The sequence below is a fragment of the Natator depressus genome, chromosome 2, assembly GCF_965152275.1.
Source record: "Natator depressus isolate rNatDep1 chromosome 2, rNatDep2.hap1, whole genome shotgun sequence".
Lineage (NCBI taxonomy): Eukaryota > Metazoa > Chordata > Testudines > Cheloniidae > Natator > Natator depressus.
Window position 1 is genome coordinate 231,071,808 of NC_134235.1, and position 19,703 is coordinate 231,091,510.

General features: G+C 45.8%; 2 protein-coding genes across 2 annotated transcripts in view; one reads left to right on the forward strand and one right to left on the reverse strand.

Annotated features, from left to right (window-relative positions):
- The window catches only part of ACBD5 (acyl-CoA binding domain containing 5), a 71,198-nt gene extending 59,502 nt beyond the window's left edge, over positions 1-11,696 (forward strand). The window contains exon 14 of the mRNA XM_074946132.1: positions 10,303-11,696. Coding sequence (XP_074802233.1) covers positions 10,303-10,333 — 31 coding nt within the window. The 3' untranslated portion in view covers positions 10,334-11,696. The remainder of the gene's footprint in view (positions 1-10,302) is intronic.
- The window catches only part of MASTL (microtubule associated serine/threonine kinase like), a 45,661-nt gene that overhangs the window by 4,017 nt on the left and 21,941 nt on the right, over positions 1-19,703 (reverse strand). Inside the window, exons 10-11 of the mRNA XM_074946128.1 lie at positions 303-416; positions 114-215 (exon numbers count right to left, since the gene is read on the reverse strand). Of these exons, the coding sequence (XP_074802229.1) occupies positions 114-215; positions 303-416 (216 nt within the window). The remainder of the gene's footprint in view (positions 1-113; positions 216-302; positions 417-19,703) is intronic.

Below are 19,703 nucleotides of genomic sequence, written 5' to 3' on the forward strand. Positions count from 1 at the left end.
TAATTTGCACCATATTCTAGCACTCAAGCCCAGTGCCAAAGCAGGGACGGTGACATTTTGAAATATGCAATTTATCACAAAGGTAAAACGAAAAAAGTTTAATAAATACTGACCCTTCAGTCCAGCTCGCTTTGTAGTGTCAATGGTTAAAAGAATATCTATTGCATTTTGGGCATTACTGGACAACTTTTCTTCGCCCTCAGGCCAAGGAATATCTACAAACAGAAAGACACAGATTTGTCAGCAGTTCAAATAGCACAGCCAACTTTCAATTCATCAGTTTTGATGAGAAAATCAATTACCTCTTTTCAAAATATTCTGGAAGACTTGTTGTGGTGTTTCATCATTAAAGGGTGGAATTCCAGTTAAAAACTCAAACAAACTAACTCCGAGAGCCCACCAATCTACTGCAGGACCTGAATAAGTGAGAAAGCCAGGCAGTTAGCATAAGAAGGAAGTTACTGAATAAGCTGTACTATAACTTATGCATGAAGGATCAACAACACTTGCAAACAAAATCATTTAAAGCCTAAAAGTGGCAGAATTTTGAAAAAATTATAAATCCTGAAAAGCTTTTTGGAAAGGAAGTTTATTATGAAATACTGAGAAACAGACAAAACACAAGTTGTACTCTGATAATTGTGGCAGGAGATTTAAAATTGTTTACTATAGGAAGATTTTTATTTTAAAAAGTCACTATGTTCGTAGCTTCATGTTAATATTCAGAGTAACCTTTATTGTGGGCAGAAGAGTGTAGGAATAGCAGAATTGCAAACTCCTGTACAAGTTAGTCTGACAGTGTCTATAGCCTCTCTCCTATAAAGTGTTTTCTTGTGGTAGGAGACAGTCACTGGTAGTTTCTCAGCTCCTCTGGAATGCAAGACTGAGTGAACCTTGTAATTCCACATATTACGTTATCACTTCAGTTGCTTGATGCGACTCCACAGGCGCAAAATATTGACATTTTATTTTCAATAACCTAAACCCATTTCTGCCAATATTGAGCACAGCCTGCAGAGATGAGCCAGCATGCAAGAAAATGGATTAATGTTCTACTGTGCTAAAGTTCATTACAGCAATGCAAAGTTACTTATCTGCTCTCATGTGTTTCTAAACAGTTTTTTCTGGGATGCGTACAGCCTTTGCCGAACATATGCAGTCAACCCACTTAAACAAGAAGGCAAAGCAGTTCAGACACCACTAGTCAAAGAGCTACATGCATTCTGTTTTCTGCATCTTTAAGCCATGCCCAATCCACCTTATAAAGAATACAGGATTCACTTGGTGCAAAAACTGGTTTACACAGAAATCCAGGCTTGTAAAAAAGAGTTTTTTCAAAAGATCACCTCCATGGTAGAAAGGAAATGCTTTTGATAATTTTAACTTTCCTATGTTTCTAACCTATTGTAGTCTTACTAAACCAGATAGGTCAGTTATAAAGTTTCCCTGCTGGACACAGCAATCCGAGCACCTCTCCCAGCTCAGCACACTAAAGCAATGAGATCCCATCCACTACATCCAGTATACATGGATGTTGGTGAAAAATTACAAACATAAGTCAAAGTCTAATAAGATCACAACTCTGGACAAAAAATACTAAGGAAAATGTTTCATGGTCTAGAGACATTTTAATAGTCTTATCATAACCCTTTAAGTAGAAATTAATTCTTATCATCTATTTTTGTGCCAAGAAAGCCAAATGCAGTTCTTTGGCGTCTCTAACTTTTTAACCACATAAATGAACAGACACTATGAGCTGTCCCAGAAAGGCTGAGAATTTTAACCCAACCAATCATCCTGAATGATCATTTTTCACCATCATCTCCTCCAATTTTATTTAACTTTTGTGGCTTACTTCCAGATAGCGAGAAGGTGTTTAGAAGTGGTGTGCAGTGACTTTCATCTGAAGGGTGTAAGCATAGCCTCCAATGGCCTGTAACAGGGAGACTAAAGTTTCTCTATAACTTGAGTCTCTTGTAGCATCATCCATTATTATGTGGTTCTCTTATTGCTATATAGAGTTTCAGGTGCAATTTATTTAGCCACATAACTTTCACTCAAAAAATGTGATCTAGTTATACTTTGACTGTTCATAGTTTAGTTGAACACTCCTTTATAGTCAAACTCACCAGACATCAGAATCCCTGCATGTAAAAAAACAATTAGTTAACCATAGTAAGATTATTGCAATAAATTATTTATTATTGTACACATTCATTTAAATATTATCAATTATGTTTGACACTGGAGAAGTATTTTAATTCTTGCTCATTGCTTTAATATACCGTGGTACTTTTTAAAGTCACTAATTACAAACACTGTTTTTTAAAAGAGTTAACCTAAATATGCTTTAGGAAATTTGGAGAGGAGCAAAAAAAAAAAAAAAGGTTACCTACCTTCTCATAACTGTTGTTCTTTGAGATGTGTTGCTCAGGTCCATTCCAAGTAGGTGTGTGTGCTCCGCATGCACAGGCATTGGAAGGTTTTTCCCCCAGAGCAGGGGTCTCAAACACGTGGCCCGCGGGGTTATTTTCTGCGGCCCACCAGCTTCCCGCGGCACCCCGCGGTGCGCACAGGGCTGGACCCACCCCCCGAACCCCTCCTGCAGCCGACCCCCCTGCCCGGAGCCCCCTGCTGCACCCCACACCCCTCCTGCACCCCAACACCCTGCCCTGAGCCCCCTGCCACACCCCACACACACCCTGCACCCCAATCCCCTGCCCTGAGCCCCGTGCCGCACCCCTCCTGGGGGCAGAGTTGGGGTGAGAATTTCAGGGTAGGGGTGGGAAGAGGCAGGGAAGGGGTGGGGCCTCACGGAAGGGGTGGAGTGGGGATGGGGCCAGGGAACCGGTTGGGGGGTGGTCAGTGGTGCGGCCACCGGGTCAATGTACTCGTCCTCATGTGGCCCTTCTGGTCATTTGCGTTTGAGACCCCCTGCCCTAGAGGTACCTGTTGGGTCGGCTGTGGAGCCCCCTGGAATCGTGCCTTCATAGCGGTGTATATAGGTCCCTGCCAACCCACCGCCTCTTCAGTTCCTTCTTGCCAGTCTGTTCCGACAGAGAGGTAGGCAGGTGGGTCTTGGAATGGACATGAGCAACACATTTCGAAGAACAACAGTTAGAAGAAGGTAGGTACCCATTTTTCTTTGAGTGCTTGCTCATGTCAATTTCAAGTAGGTGACTCCCAAGCATCTCCTAGGAGGAGGGGGTCAGAATTCAGCAAGTCGCAGACTGCAGCACCGCTCTGCCAAATGCAGCATCGTCTCTAGCCCGCTGTGTAATGGAGTAATGCGACATAAAGGTGTGGAATGAAGACCACATTGCTGCCCTGCAGATGTCTTTAATGGGAACCTGTGCTAGGAACGCCGCCAAGGATGCTTGTGCCCTTGTGGAGTATGAATCATAGAATCATAGAATATCAGGGTTGGAAGGGACCCCAGAAGGTCATCTAGTCCAACCCCCTGCTCGAAGCAGGACCAATTCCCAGTTAAATCATCCCAGCCAGGGCTTTGTCAAGCCTGACCTTAAAAACCTCTAAGGAAGGAGATTCTACCACCTCCCTAGGTAACGCATTCCAGTGTTTCACCACCCTCTTAGTGAAAAAGTTTTTCCTAATATCCAATCTAAACCTCCCCCATTGCAACTTGAGACCATTACTCCTCGTTCTGTCATCTGCTACCATTGAGAACAGTCTAGAGCCATCCTCTTTGGAACCCCCTTTCAGGTAGTTGAAAGCAGCTATCAAATCCCCCCTCATTCTTCTCTTCTGCAGACTAAACAATCCCAGCTCCCTCAGCCTCTCCTCATAAGTCATGTGCTCTAGACCCCTAATCATTTTTGTTGCCCTTCGCTGGACTCTCTCCAATTTATCCACATCCTTCTTGTAGTGTGGGGCCCAAAACTGGACACAGTACTCCAGATGAGGCCTCACCAGTGTCGAATAGAGGGGAACGATCACATCCCTCGATCTGCTGGCTATGCCCCTACTTATACATCCCAAAATGCCATTGGCCTTCTTGGCAACAAGGGCACACTGTTGACTCATATCCAGCTTCTCGTCCACTGTCACCCCTAGGTCCTTTTCCGCAGAACTGCTGCCTAGCCATTCGGTCCCTAGTCTGTAGCGGTGCATTGGATTCTTCCATCCTAAGTGCAGGACCCTGCACTTATCCTTATTGAACCTCATCAGATTTCTTTTGGCCCAATCCTCCAATTTGTCTAGGTCCTTCTGTATCCTATCCCTCCCCTCCAGCGTATCTACCACTCCTCCCAGTTTAGTATCATCTGCAAATTTGCTGAGAGTGCAATCCACACCATCCTCCAGATCATTTATGAAGATATTGAACAAAACCGGCCCCAGGACCGACCCCTGGGGCACTCCACTTGACACTGGCTGCCAACTAGACATGGAGCCATTGATCACTACCAGTTGAGCCCGACAATCTAGCCAGCTTTCTACCCACCTTATAGTGCATTCATCTAGCCCATACTTCCTTAACTTGCTGACAAGAATACTGTGGGAGACAGTGTCAAAAGCTTTGCTAAAGTCAAGAAACAATACATCCACTGCTTTCCCTTCATCCACAGAACCAGTAATCTCATCATAAAAGGCGATTAGATTAGTCAGGCATGACCTTCCCTTGGTGAATCCATGCTGACTGTTCCTGATCACTTTCCTCTCATGTAAGTGCTTCAGGATTGATTCTTTGAGGACCTGCTCCATGATTTTTCCAGGGACTGAGGTGAGGCTGACTGGCCTGTAGTTCCCAGGATCCTCCTCCTTCCCTTTTTTAAAGATTGGCATTACATTAGCCTTTTTCCAGTCATCCGGGACTTCCCCCGTTCGCCACGGGTTTTCAAAGATAATGGCCAAGGGCTCTGCAATCACAGCCGCCAATTCCTTCAGCACTCTCGGATGTAACTCGTCCGGCCCCATGGACTTGTGCACGTCCAGCTTTTCTAAATAGTCCCTAACCACCTCTATCTCCACAGAGGGCTGGCCATCTCTTCCCCATTCTGTGATGCCCAGCGCAGCAGTCTGGGAGCTGACCTTGTTAGTGAAGACAGAAGCGAAGAAAGTATTGAGTACATTAGCTTTTTCCACATCCTCTGTCACTAGGTTGCCTCCCTCATTCAGTAAGGGGCCCACACTTTCCTTGGCTTTCTTCTTGTTGCCAACATACCTGAAGAAACCCTTCTTGTTACTCTTGACATCTCTTGCTAGCTGCAGCTCCAGGTGCGATTTGGCCCTCCTGATATCTTTCCTACATGCCCGAGCAATATTTTTATACTCTTCCCTGGTCATATGTCCAACCTTCCACTTCTTGTAAGCTTCTTTTTTATGTTTAAGATCCGCTAGGATTTCACCATTAAGCCAAGCTGGTCGCTTGCCATGTTTACTATTCTTTCAACTCATCGGGATGGTTTGTCCCTGTAACCTCAACAGGGATTCCTTGAAATACAGCCAGCTCTCCTGGACTCCCTTCCCCTTCATGTTAGTCCCCCAGGGAATCCTGGCCATCTGTTCCCTGAGGGAGTCGAAGTCTGCTTTCCTGAAGTCCAGGGTCCGTATCCTGCTGCTTACCTTTCTTCCCTGCGTCAGGATCCTGAACTCAACCAACCTTGCAATCAACCAATGCTGTCAGTGAAGGGACAGGTATCTTTGCTGGGTCGTAGCATGCCCTGATACAAGGCGTGATCTATGTAGAAATTCTTTGGGACGACACTGGAAGTCCCTTAATCCACTCCACAATTGTAACGAAGAGTTGTGTTGATTTTGAAAATGTCTTCACTCTTTCAATGTAAAAGGCTAGCACTCGCCTGACATCCAGGGCGGGAAGCATTCGCTCCCGGTTGCTGGCGTGAGGTTTAGGAAAGAAAACTGGGAAAAATATGTCCTGGTTTGCATGGAATTGGGAAACCACCTTTGAGAGAAAGGTCAGGTGGAGTCACAACTGCACCTTGTCCTTATAGAAGACAGTATATGGAGGCTCAGAAGTCAGGGTCTTAAGCTCAGACCCTCTCCTGGCTGAAGTGATAGCCACCAGGAATACTATTTTCCAGGAAAGGTAAAGGAGTGAGCATGTTGCTAGGGACTCAAAGGGAGGCCCCATCAGTTTTAATAGCACTAGGTTGAGATCCCACATGGGCATCGGTTGCCTTACTTGAGGGTACAGTCTATCCAGTCCTTTGAGGAAGCGACCGACCATGGGGTTAGCAAAAACTGATCAGCCAGCTGAACCTGGATGGAAAGCCAAGATGGTGGCCAGGTGCATAGAGGAAAGGAGTGAGCACCCTGTCTATTTATATAGAACATCATTTTTGTATTGTTGGTCAATACTGACACACATCTGCCCTCCAGATGGGTTTGGAGCATCTGGTAAGCAAGGCGAACTGCTCTTAGCTCCCTGATGTTGATGTGCAGCTAAACTTCTGTTTGGGATCAGAGGCCTTGAGTCCTGAGTCTCCCTAGGTGTGCCCCCCCATCCCATCGCTGACTCATCCATGACTAGACACGGCGAGAGTTAGGGCCTGGAAAAGGGTACTCCTATGCACACTACTTGTGAGTTGAGCCACCATAGGAGGGACTCGATAACTAATGGAGGAAGTGTGATTATCTTTTCTAGGTGGTCTCTGTTTGGTCTGTACACTGAAGCGAGCCAGGCCTGAAGAGGCCAGAGCTGTAGTCTCGCATGCTGTACTACATGCATACAAGCGGCCATATGACTGAGCAGCTTCAGGCAATTTCGCACCAGGGCAGTGGGGTATCATCTTAAGTCCTTTATGATGGCGCCCAGTGCCAGAAAATGCGATTCCAGGAGGAATGCGTTGGCTTTACCGGAGTCTAGAAGAGCTTGCATGAACTCTATCCTCCAAGGGGGTTAGAGTTGACTTTGTCACATTCAGTATTAGGCCGAGCCTGTCAACAGTCAACTTTATCAGGCTCACGTGCTCCTCCACCTGACCCCTGGTATGGCCCTTGATTAGCGAGTCATCTAGGTATAGGAATACTTGTACTGTCACCTCCTCAGGAAGGCAGCTACGACCGACATGCACTTGGTGAACATGCAAGGGGCCACCGATAGGCCAAAGGGGAGAACCGTAAACTGATGATGAGTGTTGTTGACCACGAACTGGAGGAACTGCCTGTGGAACGGGACTATGTACATGTGAAAGTACGCATCCTTCAAATTGAGGGTGGTGTCTAATCCGGCGGATGAAGGGAAGGGATAATGGAAGTCAGGGAGACCATGCAGAACTTCAACTTCTTCATGAATCTGTTGAGGTTTTGCAGGTCTAAAATGGGCTGGAGCCCTCCCTTGGCTTTTGGGATTAGGAAATACCGTGAATAAAACCCCTTAACCACGAACTCCTGAGGAGCCTCCTTTACCACTCCGACTTCTAGGAGCATTTGTGCCTCCCATATAAGAAGATACTAGTGAGAAGGGTCGCTGAAGAGGGATGGAAAAGGGGGGTTGGGAGGGAGGAAGGGATCAGAATTGAAGAGACTATCCAATTCTACCATGCGCAAGACCCATTGCTCTGAGGTGATGCAGGCCCAGGCCTGGTAGAAATGGGACAGATGGTTCACAAAACAGGGGGAAGGATCCGGGATCTGGTCTGGTGCACCTTCAAAAGTTTTGCTTGTGGGCCAAAAACTGCATCACCAAGCCCTGGTCTTGGTTAGAAAAGGGCTGAGGTGGCCTTTGCCTATTATTCCTGCCACACTTCCTGCTGTAATCCTGCCTATGATGAGCAAGATAGAAGTGTGGGGGAGATTGCAGTCTGAAACATTTCCTTTGTGGATGTATGAAGCCACAAAGATTTTAGCGTTGCTCACAAGTCTTTGAGACTTTGGAGCTTGGAGTCCGTTTGCTCTGAGAACAACCCTGATCCTTTGAAGGGCAAGTCCTGAATTGTTTTCTGGACCTTGTGCAGGAGGCCCAAAGCCTGCAATTAACATAGTACAAGTTCACTGAGTCTAGAGAGGCTTGCAAAGAGGTTCTTGCTAGGACCTTGCCCTCGTCGAGGATGTCCCTGAACTCTGACCTCGAATCAGTTGGAAGCAACTCTTTAAACTTGGTCAGAATGTTCCAAGAATCAAAATGGTAGCGGATGAGGACCGCTTACTGATTCGCCATGCGAAGTTGGAGCCCTCAGTAGAATAGACCTTATGGCTGAAGATATCCAGCTTCTTTGCATCTTTACATTTGGGCGTTGGTCCCTACTGCCCTGACCTCTTTTTTTTATTTGCGGCCGCCACAACTAATGTGCCCGGCTGAGGGGGAGTAAATAGGTATTCGTACCCCTCAGATACAAAGTACTCTCTTTCAACCCCTTTGGCTGGGACGGGGAGAGACGGAGAGGTGGGTGTCTGCCATAGAGTATTGGTGGTGTTTTGGATGGTCTTAATCAGGGGTAAGACCATCATTGAAGGACCTTCAGGGGTCAGGACATCCACCATAGGGTCCATCTCCTTCGACACCACCTCTGCCTGGAGGCCCAAGTTCTGAGCCACTCTCCTGAGTAGTTCCTGGTGGGCTCTGTTGTCCATAGATGGCAATGTGGCAGATGAGCCCACCACTGCCTCGTCAGGGGAAGATGCTCTTAGCGGAACCAGGTCCTCTTGTCCCTGCAGTTCGCGGAAATCATCTTACGCTGATGTCTCTTGCATGGTGCCAACGATGGCACCAGCCTCAGTGCTGCCTTCTCAGCCCTGTGGTGGTTCTTGAACTATCGACAGGGTGGATAAAAATCAATGATTTAAAAGAAAAAAAGATTTTTTTTTAATTTAAAATATTTTTTTGATGAAAGCTTTTTGAAAAAAAACCTATCTAAAGATAGTTTTAATTAAGATACATTATAGCTCAAAGATCTCATCATGGAATAGGGATTATAAATTCTAATTCTATAGTATGAGACAATATATTCATGTAATGTTTAAGAAAAGTTTTGTAAATGAGTTCCAATAGTCCATGGATTAAGGACCCAATCTTATGGGGTTCCAAAGGCTTCTGTATAGATTATTTAGGTTAATCTGTCTATCTACCCAATGGGACTCAGTGCTCAGTCTAGAACAGTGGTTCTCAAAGCCGGTCCGCCGCTTGTTCAGGGAAAGGCCCTGGCGGGCCGGACCGGTTTGTTTACCTGCCGCGTCCGCAGGTTCGGCCGATCGTAGCTCCCACTGGCCGCGGTTTGCTGCTCCAGGCCAATGGGGGCTGTGGGAAGCAGCGCGGGCCAAGGGACGTGCTGGCTGCCCTTCCCACAGCCCCCATTGGCCTGGAGCAGCGAACCACGGCCGGTGGGAGCCGCGATCGGCCGAACCTGCGGACGCGGCAGGTAAACAAACCGGTCCGGCCCGCCAGGGCCTTTCCCTGAACAAGCTGTGGACTGGCTTTGAGAACCACTGGTCTAGAAGATACCATCACAGATGCTTAGTTTTGCAGTTCTCAAACTGTGGATTTGTGTCTCCAGAGATAACATGCTTGTTAACAGCAAAAATGTTTTAAAAATAAATAATATGTAGAGGTGAGAAATAACAGACCTGAACCCTATTGTCCTTCTGCAAATTTGTATACACAGAGTCAACCCCTTACCTCTCTCTAAAAGTGCAAAGTTTCAAAAAGTTCAATGAATAGAAGATTGTTGGGGGTGGAATAGATCTGGACAAGAAGAAGTCATCTGGAGATAAGTGTGAGAAGCGAGGGACAGGTAGTAGAAGCAAAAAGTGAAACTGTTTGAGCAGCATATTCCAGAAGTCTAGAGGTCTTTGAGTGTAGCCTTGATTGATTTGAGATCTACCATACTATTCTCTCACTAGAAGGGAAAACCTATAGTGGCAGCAGACTGTAAAAGAGACCCAGTTTGAGAATATTTTAATGAAGTTCCTCTACCTGAGGGTAAGAAAGGCATGCGTGCAAAATGCAAATCATGCAAGAAAGAAATGCAAGAGCTGCTTGCCAGAATGAAACATCATAAGAAGTGTCCCTTCTCAGGAGGGAGCTGAATTGAAGATGATGAAAGGAACATGTCTGAACATGCAGGATCTTCAGATTGGTAAACTTTTTTATTTCATACTTCTTTCTTAAGGACTGCCTGTCTTCCTTCTGGACTATTCTTGAATTCTCATGTACTATAATTTTAGATGCAGTTGTGATAAAAAATAAATAGCTGAAATAGGTAGATCTTCCTTTTACAATTTCTCCTTTAAAGTAGTACTGAGTGTCAGTGAATGCAATGAGTAATACTAAATGAGCAGCGTGGTAATAATAATTAAATAACTGCATTGACTTATTTTGTTTAGGAGAATCGATCCTCAACATACAGGATTCTGAAGACTATCCACCTTCAAGATCACCATCATTTTCTATAGTTTCAGAGTTATCTCCAATGATAGTGTTTCAGTCACATCATGTATGTCACATAGCCACAGTATATCACCTGTAGCAGAAAGGAAAAAAAAAAAAATCTCCATCATCCAGAAACAACCATAGATAAATTTGTGATAAGAACCAGCAGATTACAAAGAGGTAATTGATGAAAAAATTGCCCGGTTTGTTTATGCAACAAACTCTCCTTTCCATTTGATTGAGAACCCACACTTCATTAACATGGTTTAGTCAGTAAGACCAGGATACAATCCACCCAACAGAGCAGATGTTACAGGCAAATTGCTGGATAAAGTGTATGAAAGAGAAATTGAGCAGTGTGCTAAAGGTCTAGAGGGTGCAATTGTTAACCTGAGTCTTGATGGGTGGAGCAATGTCCACAATGACCCTGTTGTATGTGCTTGTGTGACAACAGAAGAAAGGAATGTCTTCCTTGCAGAAATAATTGATACATCAGGAAATGCACACACAGCAGAATACTTACAAGTAGCAGCAGTAAAAGCTATAACAAACTTTGGGGGGAAAAAAATGCAAATGTCCAGTACACAACTTGATCACAGACAATGCTGCAAATGTATCCAGGATGAGAAGAAATTATTTTGAAGAGAGTCCCAAGTTAATAACATATGGTTGCAGTGCTCATTTTATGCACCTCCTAGCCAAAGACTTTGGTGTTCCAGAAATAAAGGCTAATGTTGTTGAAATTGCAAAATACTTCCATAACAACCACTTTGCAGCAGCTGCTCTGAAAAAAGTGGGACGAACCAAGCTAACTCTCCCACAAGACGTGCGCTGGAACTCAGTAGTGGACTGTTTTGAGCACTATATCAAGAACTGGCCTAATCTGATGACAGTTTGTGAACAAAATCGTGAGAAAAAAAATAGATGGCACTGTCACAGCCAAAGTTCTCAACATTGGGCGCAAGAGAAATGTTGAACACATGCTGAGTACTCTGAAGCCTATTTCTGTAGCCTTGAATAAAATGAGGGGAAATAGCTGTTTTATTGCTGACACTGTTGAAATTTGGAAGGAACTGAGTGAGATCTTAAAAAGAAAAATATGCAATGACAAGAGTTAAATTACAAGCATTAAAAAAAAAAGAACGGGACAAGCACTATCTGCAGCTCATTTTCTTGCAAATATTCTCAATACTCGGTACCCGGATGAAACCTTAACTGCTGAAGAAGGGGAGTTGGCTAGGACATGGACATCAAGCAATCATCCCTCCATAATGCCAACTATAATAAACTTCAGAGCTAAGAGTGAACCATTCAAGAAATATGTGTTTGATGATGATGTTTTAAAGCAGGGGTCAGCAACCTTTCAGAAAGGTGTGTCAAGTCTTCATTTATTCACTCTAATTTACGGTTTCGCGTGCCAATAATACATTTTAACGTTTTTAGAAGGTCTCTTTCTATAAGTCTATAACATATAACTAAACTATTGTTGTATGTAAAGTAAATAAGGTTTTTAAAATGTTTAAGAAGCTTCATTTAAAATTAAATTAAAATGCAGAGCCCCCCAGACTGGTGGCCAGGACCTGGGCAGTGTGAGTGCCACTGAAAATCAGGTCGCGTTGCCACCTTTTAACAGCAGTAGCTTCTTCTGCCGGTGTAGAAAGAATATTTTCTTCCTTTGGACTAATTCATTCCAAATTGAGAAAGAGTTTGGGACCTGAAAAAGCAAGAAAGCTTTTTTCTTTTCCAGATTATGAACAAACAGGAAAATGAAAGGTGAAGACAACTGAGTTAGCTGCAGAAGCCAATATTTTAAGTTTCTCACATTGACCTGGCTGACACAGTTGATTAATATATATATTTATACGTTGACCTGGCTGACACAGTTGATTTTTATATTATATTTTAAATATTTCATTTAACTATTTTAGTTAAAAACAATTTTAACAAAAAACAAACCTGATTTTAAAAAATGTGAATGTTTAAACTAAATTCAAAAATTCATATGCTTGTTTTGTTGTAATATTATATGTTTGCTGTTGAAGAAAAAAAGCCAGAATACATAACATTGTTTTAATTAAATAAAACAATTTAAATATCTGTCTGGTGATGTTCTCCTCCTAATACAGCATGGCAAGAAAATCCTCCAAATATTAATGATTAACCTGTTGAATTGGAGCTATTTATGAAGTCATTGGGAGATGAACTATCTGCTTCAATTATCTTTGGTAAATGAAATAACTAAACAATAATTCATTTTCTGATATAGCTGTAAAACTAATCTGAAAACTTTTCAAAATAAGTCACTTAAAAAAAAATGTAGTGTACCTTCTAAAAATGAAACTTACATCTATCTCCGAGTTGTGAAGAATATGTATTAAGGTTATAACCACCACCAAGAACGCACTTTTATGTAGAAATCCATGATTAAATCGAGTCTTCCTGACTAGTCATTTAAATCAACTGGATTTAAATCAAATCCACCCTGGCTATTGATGATGTCGGAGGAGCCCACCTTTCCGAGGTGACCAACAGAGAGCCTGGTCCCTGGGCTTGGTGGTATGTCCACAGGGTCCATTGCGGTGGCCAGGGCATCATAGGGAACTGGTGCCCCTTCTCCTGTCTCAATTGTTGCTGGCTCTGTTTCGACACATATGATTCCGCCTCTGAATCTGAAGATGACTCTGTTCTCAGTGACCATGGCAGTGCCAAATGAGGCAGTGGCGGAGAGTGGTGCCGAGGGGAAGGTGACTGGTGCTGCATCATGGCCAGTTTGCCCTTGGAAGGCACAGTGTTTCTCTGCTGTGCCGGGGACTGTGAAGCTGTCATAGCTATGAGGTCCCTGGCTGCTTCGAATGTGTCTAGGGTAGAACGAAGATCCAACTCCTCCACCTGGCTCTCCCGTGCAGGGGAGTCCACCAGCAACGGAGTCGACGGACTTCCCTGCGAGGCCAGAGTTGATGGTGCCGGTTAACTGGAGTAGGGGCTGAATGTCCCAGCGCGGGATGTATTCCACTAAACGCTTTCACGCTCCACTGCTCTAGTTGTGAGCAAATGTCCTCTATTGGATTTCTTCTGCTTCTTGTGCGTCACCAGCAAATGCAAGTGGTGCTGAGTAACTGCACTGGAGGTCTTCGGTGCCAGAGAGTGGCGGGGTCTAGAGATCCTCAACACCAAGTCCCTCTTCAGTACCCCAGGCTCTCTCATGGAGGCCGGTGCGCTCTGCATCAAAGTGCTTTGTTTCAGGTCTGACACAGGCTGAGCCAGCTGAGGATGGAGAGCTGACTCCAGGAGGAGCAATTTTTATCTAAAGTCCCTCTCCTTTTGGGTTCTTGGGTGGAAGCCTTTACAGATTTTGCACCTGTTGGTCTGGTGGGCTTCTCCCAAGCACTTTAAACAAGAGTTGTGGGGTTGCCTCTGGGCATAGGCTTCCGGCAGGACCAGCATCCTTGAACCCTTAAGACCAAGGCATGCCTTGGTCCCTGGGAGGGGAAGAACATGGTGGTGGGGGACCCTAAACAGGAACTTATCTATCTTACTATAATACTATTTTTACAACACTAATTATTTACAGGATACAAAGAAAATCACTTGTCATAGGAGAGAGAGAAGCAGCTCCAATGACCATCACGGGTGTTAAGAAGGAACTGAGGAGGTGGTGGGTCGGTAGGGACCTATATACGCCGCCATAAAGGTGCAACTCCAGGGGGCTGCACAGCCAACCCAATAGGTACCACTAGGGGAAAAACCTTCTGACGACTGTGCATGCAGCACACACACACACCCACCAACTTGGAATAGACATAAGCAAGCACTCAAAGAAGATCATATCTTTCTTAGTTTCTGCTTGTTAATTCATTTCACCCTCTAACTTGGAGAACTCTACAAATACCAGTAGCAGAAGCCAGACAGAATTTTATTGGGTCTCCAAGTATATGGGATAAAAGTAAACAAACAATGAAGATGCCTCATTGATACTATGTATTGGAAAGCTAATCTTTACATTTTTAAAGAAACAATTTTATAGGTCAGTACCTTTAAAAAAAAAATGCCAGTGTAAAATATACTCGAATTACAAAGAGTAAATCACACTAAGAGTTTTAAGTAAAAAGAATAACTGAACAGGAAGCTCCCCCTTCTTGTCAATTTTATTATGTAAAGTTGGGCTGGAATTTTGCTTTACCACTAGAAAAATGGAAATCAGGACTGCTTCAAATTGCAAGGCAAGTTCTATAAATTAACAGTTGGTTCAACAGCTAATTTAACCAAACCTAAAAATATTTTGAGGAAGGATGGTATTTAGCTAAAGCACTAGGGAGTAAAGAGTGCTGGGTTGAAGACCTGGCTCCACTGAAGTCAATGGGGCTTGGATTTCACCACGGGTTCCTATTCCTAGGTCTGCATAGATTTCCTGCATGGTCTTCAGTAAATCATTCTGAAAAAATGGTTATTAATCTTTTGTAACCATGCTAGGTGTGTGTGTGCCGTGTGCACAGTTGCTGGAGTTTTTTCTCTTAGTGGCATCCATAGGACCAGCTCTAGTGCTCTCTGGAGCCGCATACGTATGCGCCGATAAAAGGAATGCTGCCAGCTCCGCACTTTCAAAGTTCCTTCTTGCTGGTAACTCCGACAGCAGGGTAGGAGGGTGGGCCATGGAATAAACATGAGCAACACAACTCAAAGAACAACAGTTATGAAAGGTTAGTAACTTTTTTCTTCTTTGAGAGCTTGCTCATACATACTCCATGCTAGGTGACTCACAAGCAGTACCCCTGGAGGTGGGCTTGGAGTTCATGGACATGTAGATTGCAACACTGCTCTCCCGAAACTGGCCTGGTCACGGTCCTATTGTGTGATGGCATAGTTGGATGCAAAGGTATGAATCGACAACCATGCTGCAGCTCTGCTGATGTCCTGGATTGGTACCTGCATGAGGAACGCTGCTGACGAAGCCTGAGCTCTCGTGGAATGAGGGTGGTCACGATGGCCAGAGGTGGGACCTTTGCCTGCCTGTAGCAAGCTCGGATACAGGCGGTTAGCCAGGACGAGATTCTTTGGGATGATACAAGTAACCCTCTCATCCTTTCCACTACTGTTACAAAGAGTTGCATAGACTTGCGGAAGGACTTAGTTCTCTCAATATAGAAGACCAGGGCCCACCTAACCTCTAATGTATGGCGCAGACATTCCTCAGCGGTCTTGTGAGATTTTGAAATAAGACAGGCAAAAAAATGTCCTGGTTGTTATGGAATTGCACCACCACCTTTTGTAGGAAAAGTCAGATGGGGGCGCAGCTGGACCTTGTCCTTGAAGAACACTATATAAGGGCTTCTGATGTCAGTGCTTTGATCTTGGAGACGCTTCTGGCCGAAGTGATCACCACCAGGAAGGTGATCTTCCAAGAGAGAAGCAGTAAAGAGTAAGATGCCAACGACTCAAAGGAGGAGTCCCCATGAGCTTCAACATGACCAGGTTTAAGTCCCACGGGGAAATCAGGTCACGAACCTGAAGGTAGAGTCTTTCCAAGCTCTTGAGAAACTGGACCATCATCTCATGGGAGAACTCTGATCTGCCCTGCACTGGAGGGTGGAAGACCGAGATGGCTGCCAAGTGAACCTTAATAGAAGAGAGAACCAGACCTTGATGTTTAGATGGAGCAGATAATCCAAGATAGATTGCAGAGAAAACCAGGATGGTGTAAGATTCCGTTCGGAGACCCAACAAGTGAAATGTTTCCACTTAGCTAAATAGGTAGCCCTGGTGAAAAGCTTTCTGCTACCTAGCAGGACTTCTTGAACATCTATTGAGCAGGCCTGCTCTTCAGGGTTCAGCCATGCAGCAGCCATGCCAGCCAGGTGCAGGGAGGCGAGGTTAGGGTGAAGCAACTGGCCGTGGTCTTGTGAAATCAAGTTGAGATGGTGTGGGAGCGCAAGTGGAGCTGTCACTGAGAGGTCCAGAAGCATGCCGAACCAATGTTGGCATGGCCACACCAGAGCTATCAGGATAACCTTCACCTTGTCCCTCTTGATCTTTAAGAGGGCCTTGTAAATCAAGGGGATCGGTGGGAAGGCACATAGTAGGCAGTCTGCCCATGAGAGCAGGAAGGCATCAGAGAAGGAGCCCCTGCTGAGCCCACACAGTGAACAGAACTGATGGCATTTCTTGTTCTGTCTGGTGGTGAACAGATCCACCTGGGGAGGTCCCCATTTCCTGAAGAGGAGACACTGGCGACCTCCCGGTGAAGAGCCCACTCATGGTGAAAGAAAAAGCACCTGCTGAGGTGACCCGTGCATTCCAGGCTACCATAAGGTGACACACCTTGAGATGACAGGCGTGCTTCTCACAGAAGTCCCAGAGCTGGAGGAATTCTTGACACAGGGCTGAAGAGCGAGCTTCCCTCTGCTTGTTAATGTAAAACGTTGAGGCTGTGTTATCCCTCAAGACCACCACCACCCTGCCTGAGATCTGGGGAAGGAACACCTGGCAAGCCCAGCGTATTGCCCTGAGTTTCCTGACATTTACAGGCAGGAAGAGTTTTTCCTTGCACCAGAGACCCTGAAATTGTCGAGGTGGGCTCCCCACCCTAAGTCTGACATGTCCAAAACCAAGGCTACCAACAGATGCAGGGTGGCAAAGGATCCCCCCTTCATTACAGAACACGGGTCTCTCCACCAAGTCAGTGAAGCTAGGATGGGCAGTGGAATTGTGAGTACCAAGTCCAAGTGGTGTCTGCCCGGGGAGTAGACCGACTCCAGCCACATCTGTAGGGGTCTGAATCATAGCCGCGTGCACTGCACCACATAGGTATATGCCACCATGTGACCCAACAGTTTGAGGCAGACCTGGGCAGTTGTAAAAGGATGGCCTGCGACCTGGGTGATCAGGTCTGATATAGTTCGGAATCTGGCCTTTGGTAAATAGACCTTGGCCGGGTGGAGTTGAGTACTGCCCGGATGAACTCTATTTTGTGAGCCAGGACCAACGTTGACTTCTGCTCGTTTATTAACAGACCCGGTGCCTGAAAGGTGACCCATACTATGCCAATGCTGTGCTGAACCGAACCTGGACCTGTGAGAGGTCTTTGATCACCCAATCTCCAAAGTATGGGTAGACTTGTACTCCTCGATGTCTGAAGAAGACAGCAACTACTGCCATACGCTTTGTGAAAACTTGTGGGGCTGCCAACAGGCCAAAGGGAAGCGTGGTGAATTGGTAGTGGTGTTGGCCCACCACAAACCTGAGGAATCTCCCATTCCCAGAGAAAATGGAAATGTGGAAATAACCATCCTTCAAATCGAGAACAGCATACCAGTCTCCTGGATCCAGGGAGGGAATGATGGAGATTAGGGACACCATGTGGAACTTCAGTTTCTTGATATATTTGTTGGGCTAAACAGGTCCAGGATGGTCTGTAGACCCCTTTGGCTTTCAGGTTTAGGAAATATTGGGAGTAAAATCCCTCCCCTCTCAAATCTTTATGATCCTCCTCAACAAGTCCCACACATAAGAGGGCTTGCACCTCCTAGACGAGAAGCTGTTTGTGAGAAGGGTGTCTGAGGAAGGATGGGGGTGGGAGGGAGGGGTGGACGAAAACTGGAGGGTGTAACCGACTGTTACAGTGCTGATCACTCAGCGGTGTGATGTTATGTAAGACCACACTGGGTGGAAGGGGGCATAGATTTGGAGCCGAGTCTGATATACCATCCTTGGGTGTACCTTCGAAAGGTCTGCCTCGCCCCGCTGCAGTACCTACATGAGCCCGACTGAAGCTGAGGCAGAAGGTAGGGGTTGATGACATTATAGCCCTTTGCCTTTATGTTGTAGGGCTCTTGCCTTGGAGGTGCTGGAAACCTAGGAGGCTGCTGAGGTCTGTTTGGAGAACAGGGAGGTATCCTTGAAGGAGAGGTCCTGGATGGACTGCTGCACTTCATGATGCCCAATGACTGGAGCCACAAGTAGCGCCTCATGGTGACCGCTGACACCATTGTTCTGGCTGCTGAGTCAGCCATATCCTGAGCTGCCTGGAGGGAGGTCCTGGCCACCATCTTGCCTTCCTCCAGGATGGCCATGAACTCCTGCCTTGATTCCTGTGGCAGGGAGTCCTTGAACTTGGCCATTGAGTCCCACAGGTTAAAATCGTACCTCCCCAGCAATGCCTGCTGGTTAGAGATATTTAGCTGGAGGCTGCCAGTTGAAGAAACCTTGCATCCGAACAGGTCCAATTTTTTGAGGTAGTGCTCAACTGCCCTGTTTGTCACGCTCGTTTGCAGCCAACACCATCAAGGACCCTGGGGGAGTGATGGGAACGAGTACAGGGACTTGAACCCGCTGGCCGGTACGTAGTATTTCTCTGCCCTTTTTGAGATGGGGGCAGAGATGAAGGGGTCTGCCATAGTACTCTGACAGATTCCAATGCCACCTCATTAACAGAGGGAGCCGCTGCAGCCAGGCTATCACTTAAGCTGTACACAGACTCCTTCAGCTCCTCAGCTTTCAGTCCCAAGTTTGCGGCAACCTGTTTCAGGAGCTCTTGATGTCATCTGGTGGAAGGAGGTTACTAGGGCCTGCGATCGCCTCATATGGGGATGACTAGGGAGAGGCTAGTACTGGAGGAGGGGCTGCTTCTTCCTCCTCCACCTGCAACACTTCCATTGGGGCCACTTCTGGGACCTTGGTACAGTAACTCCTTGCTTAAAGTTGTAGTTATGTTCCTGAAAAATGCGACTTTAAGTGAAACAACATTAAGCGAATCCCATTTTCCCTACGAATTAATGTAAATGGGGGGGGGGGGGATTAGCTTCCCTGGAACCTAACACCCCACCATACAAAGTTTTAAACAAACAATTTAATACTGTACACAGCAATGATGATTGTGAAGCTTAGTTGAGATGGTGAAGTTAGAGGGTGGAAGAGGGAGGGACATTTCCTAGGGAATGCCTTACTGCTAAACAATGAACTAACATTTGGCTGAGCCCTCAAGGGTTAACACATTGTTGTTCATGTAGCCTCACACTCTACAAGGCAGCAGGAATGGAGGGAGGGGAGACTGCACGGCAGACAGATACAGAGACACACACCCTGTGTGAGTGAGAGAGAGAGAGATGCGCATTGCCCCTTTAAGTATGCTGACACCACACTAAGTACATTGCTTTTAAAAAGATTAGGAAGTTGAGACAGCAACTGCGGCCAGCTCTCTCTATCCTGAACCCTGTTGTGTCTCCCCCGTTCCTGTATGGAGAAGGGGGTAAGTGGGGGGCAAGAATAGGGGGGAGGGGGACACCCTGACATTAGTCCCCCTCTTCCTCCCTCCCCTGCACAGCAAGCAAGAGGCTCCCGGGAACAGCTCCAAGGTAGAGGG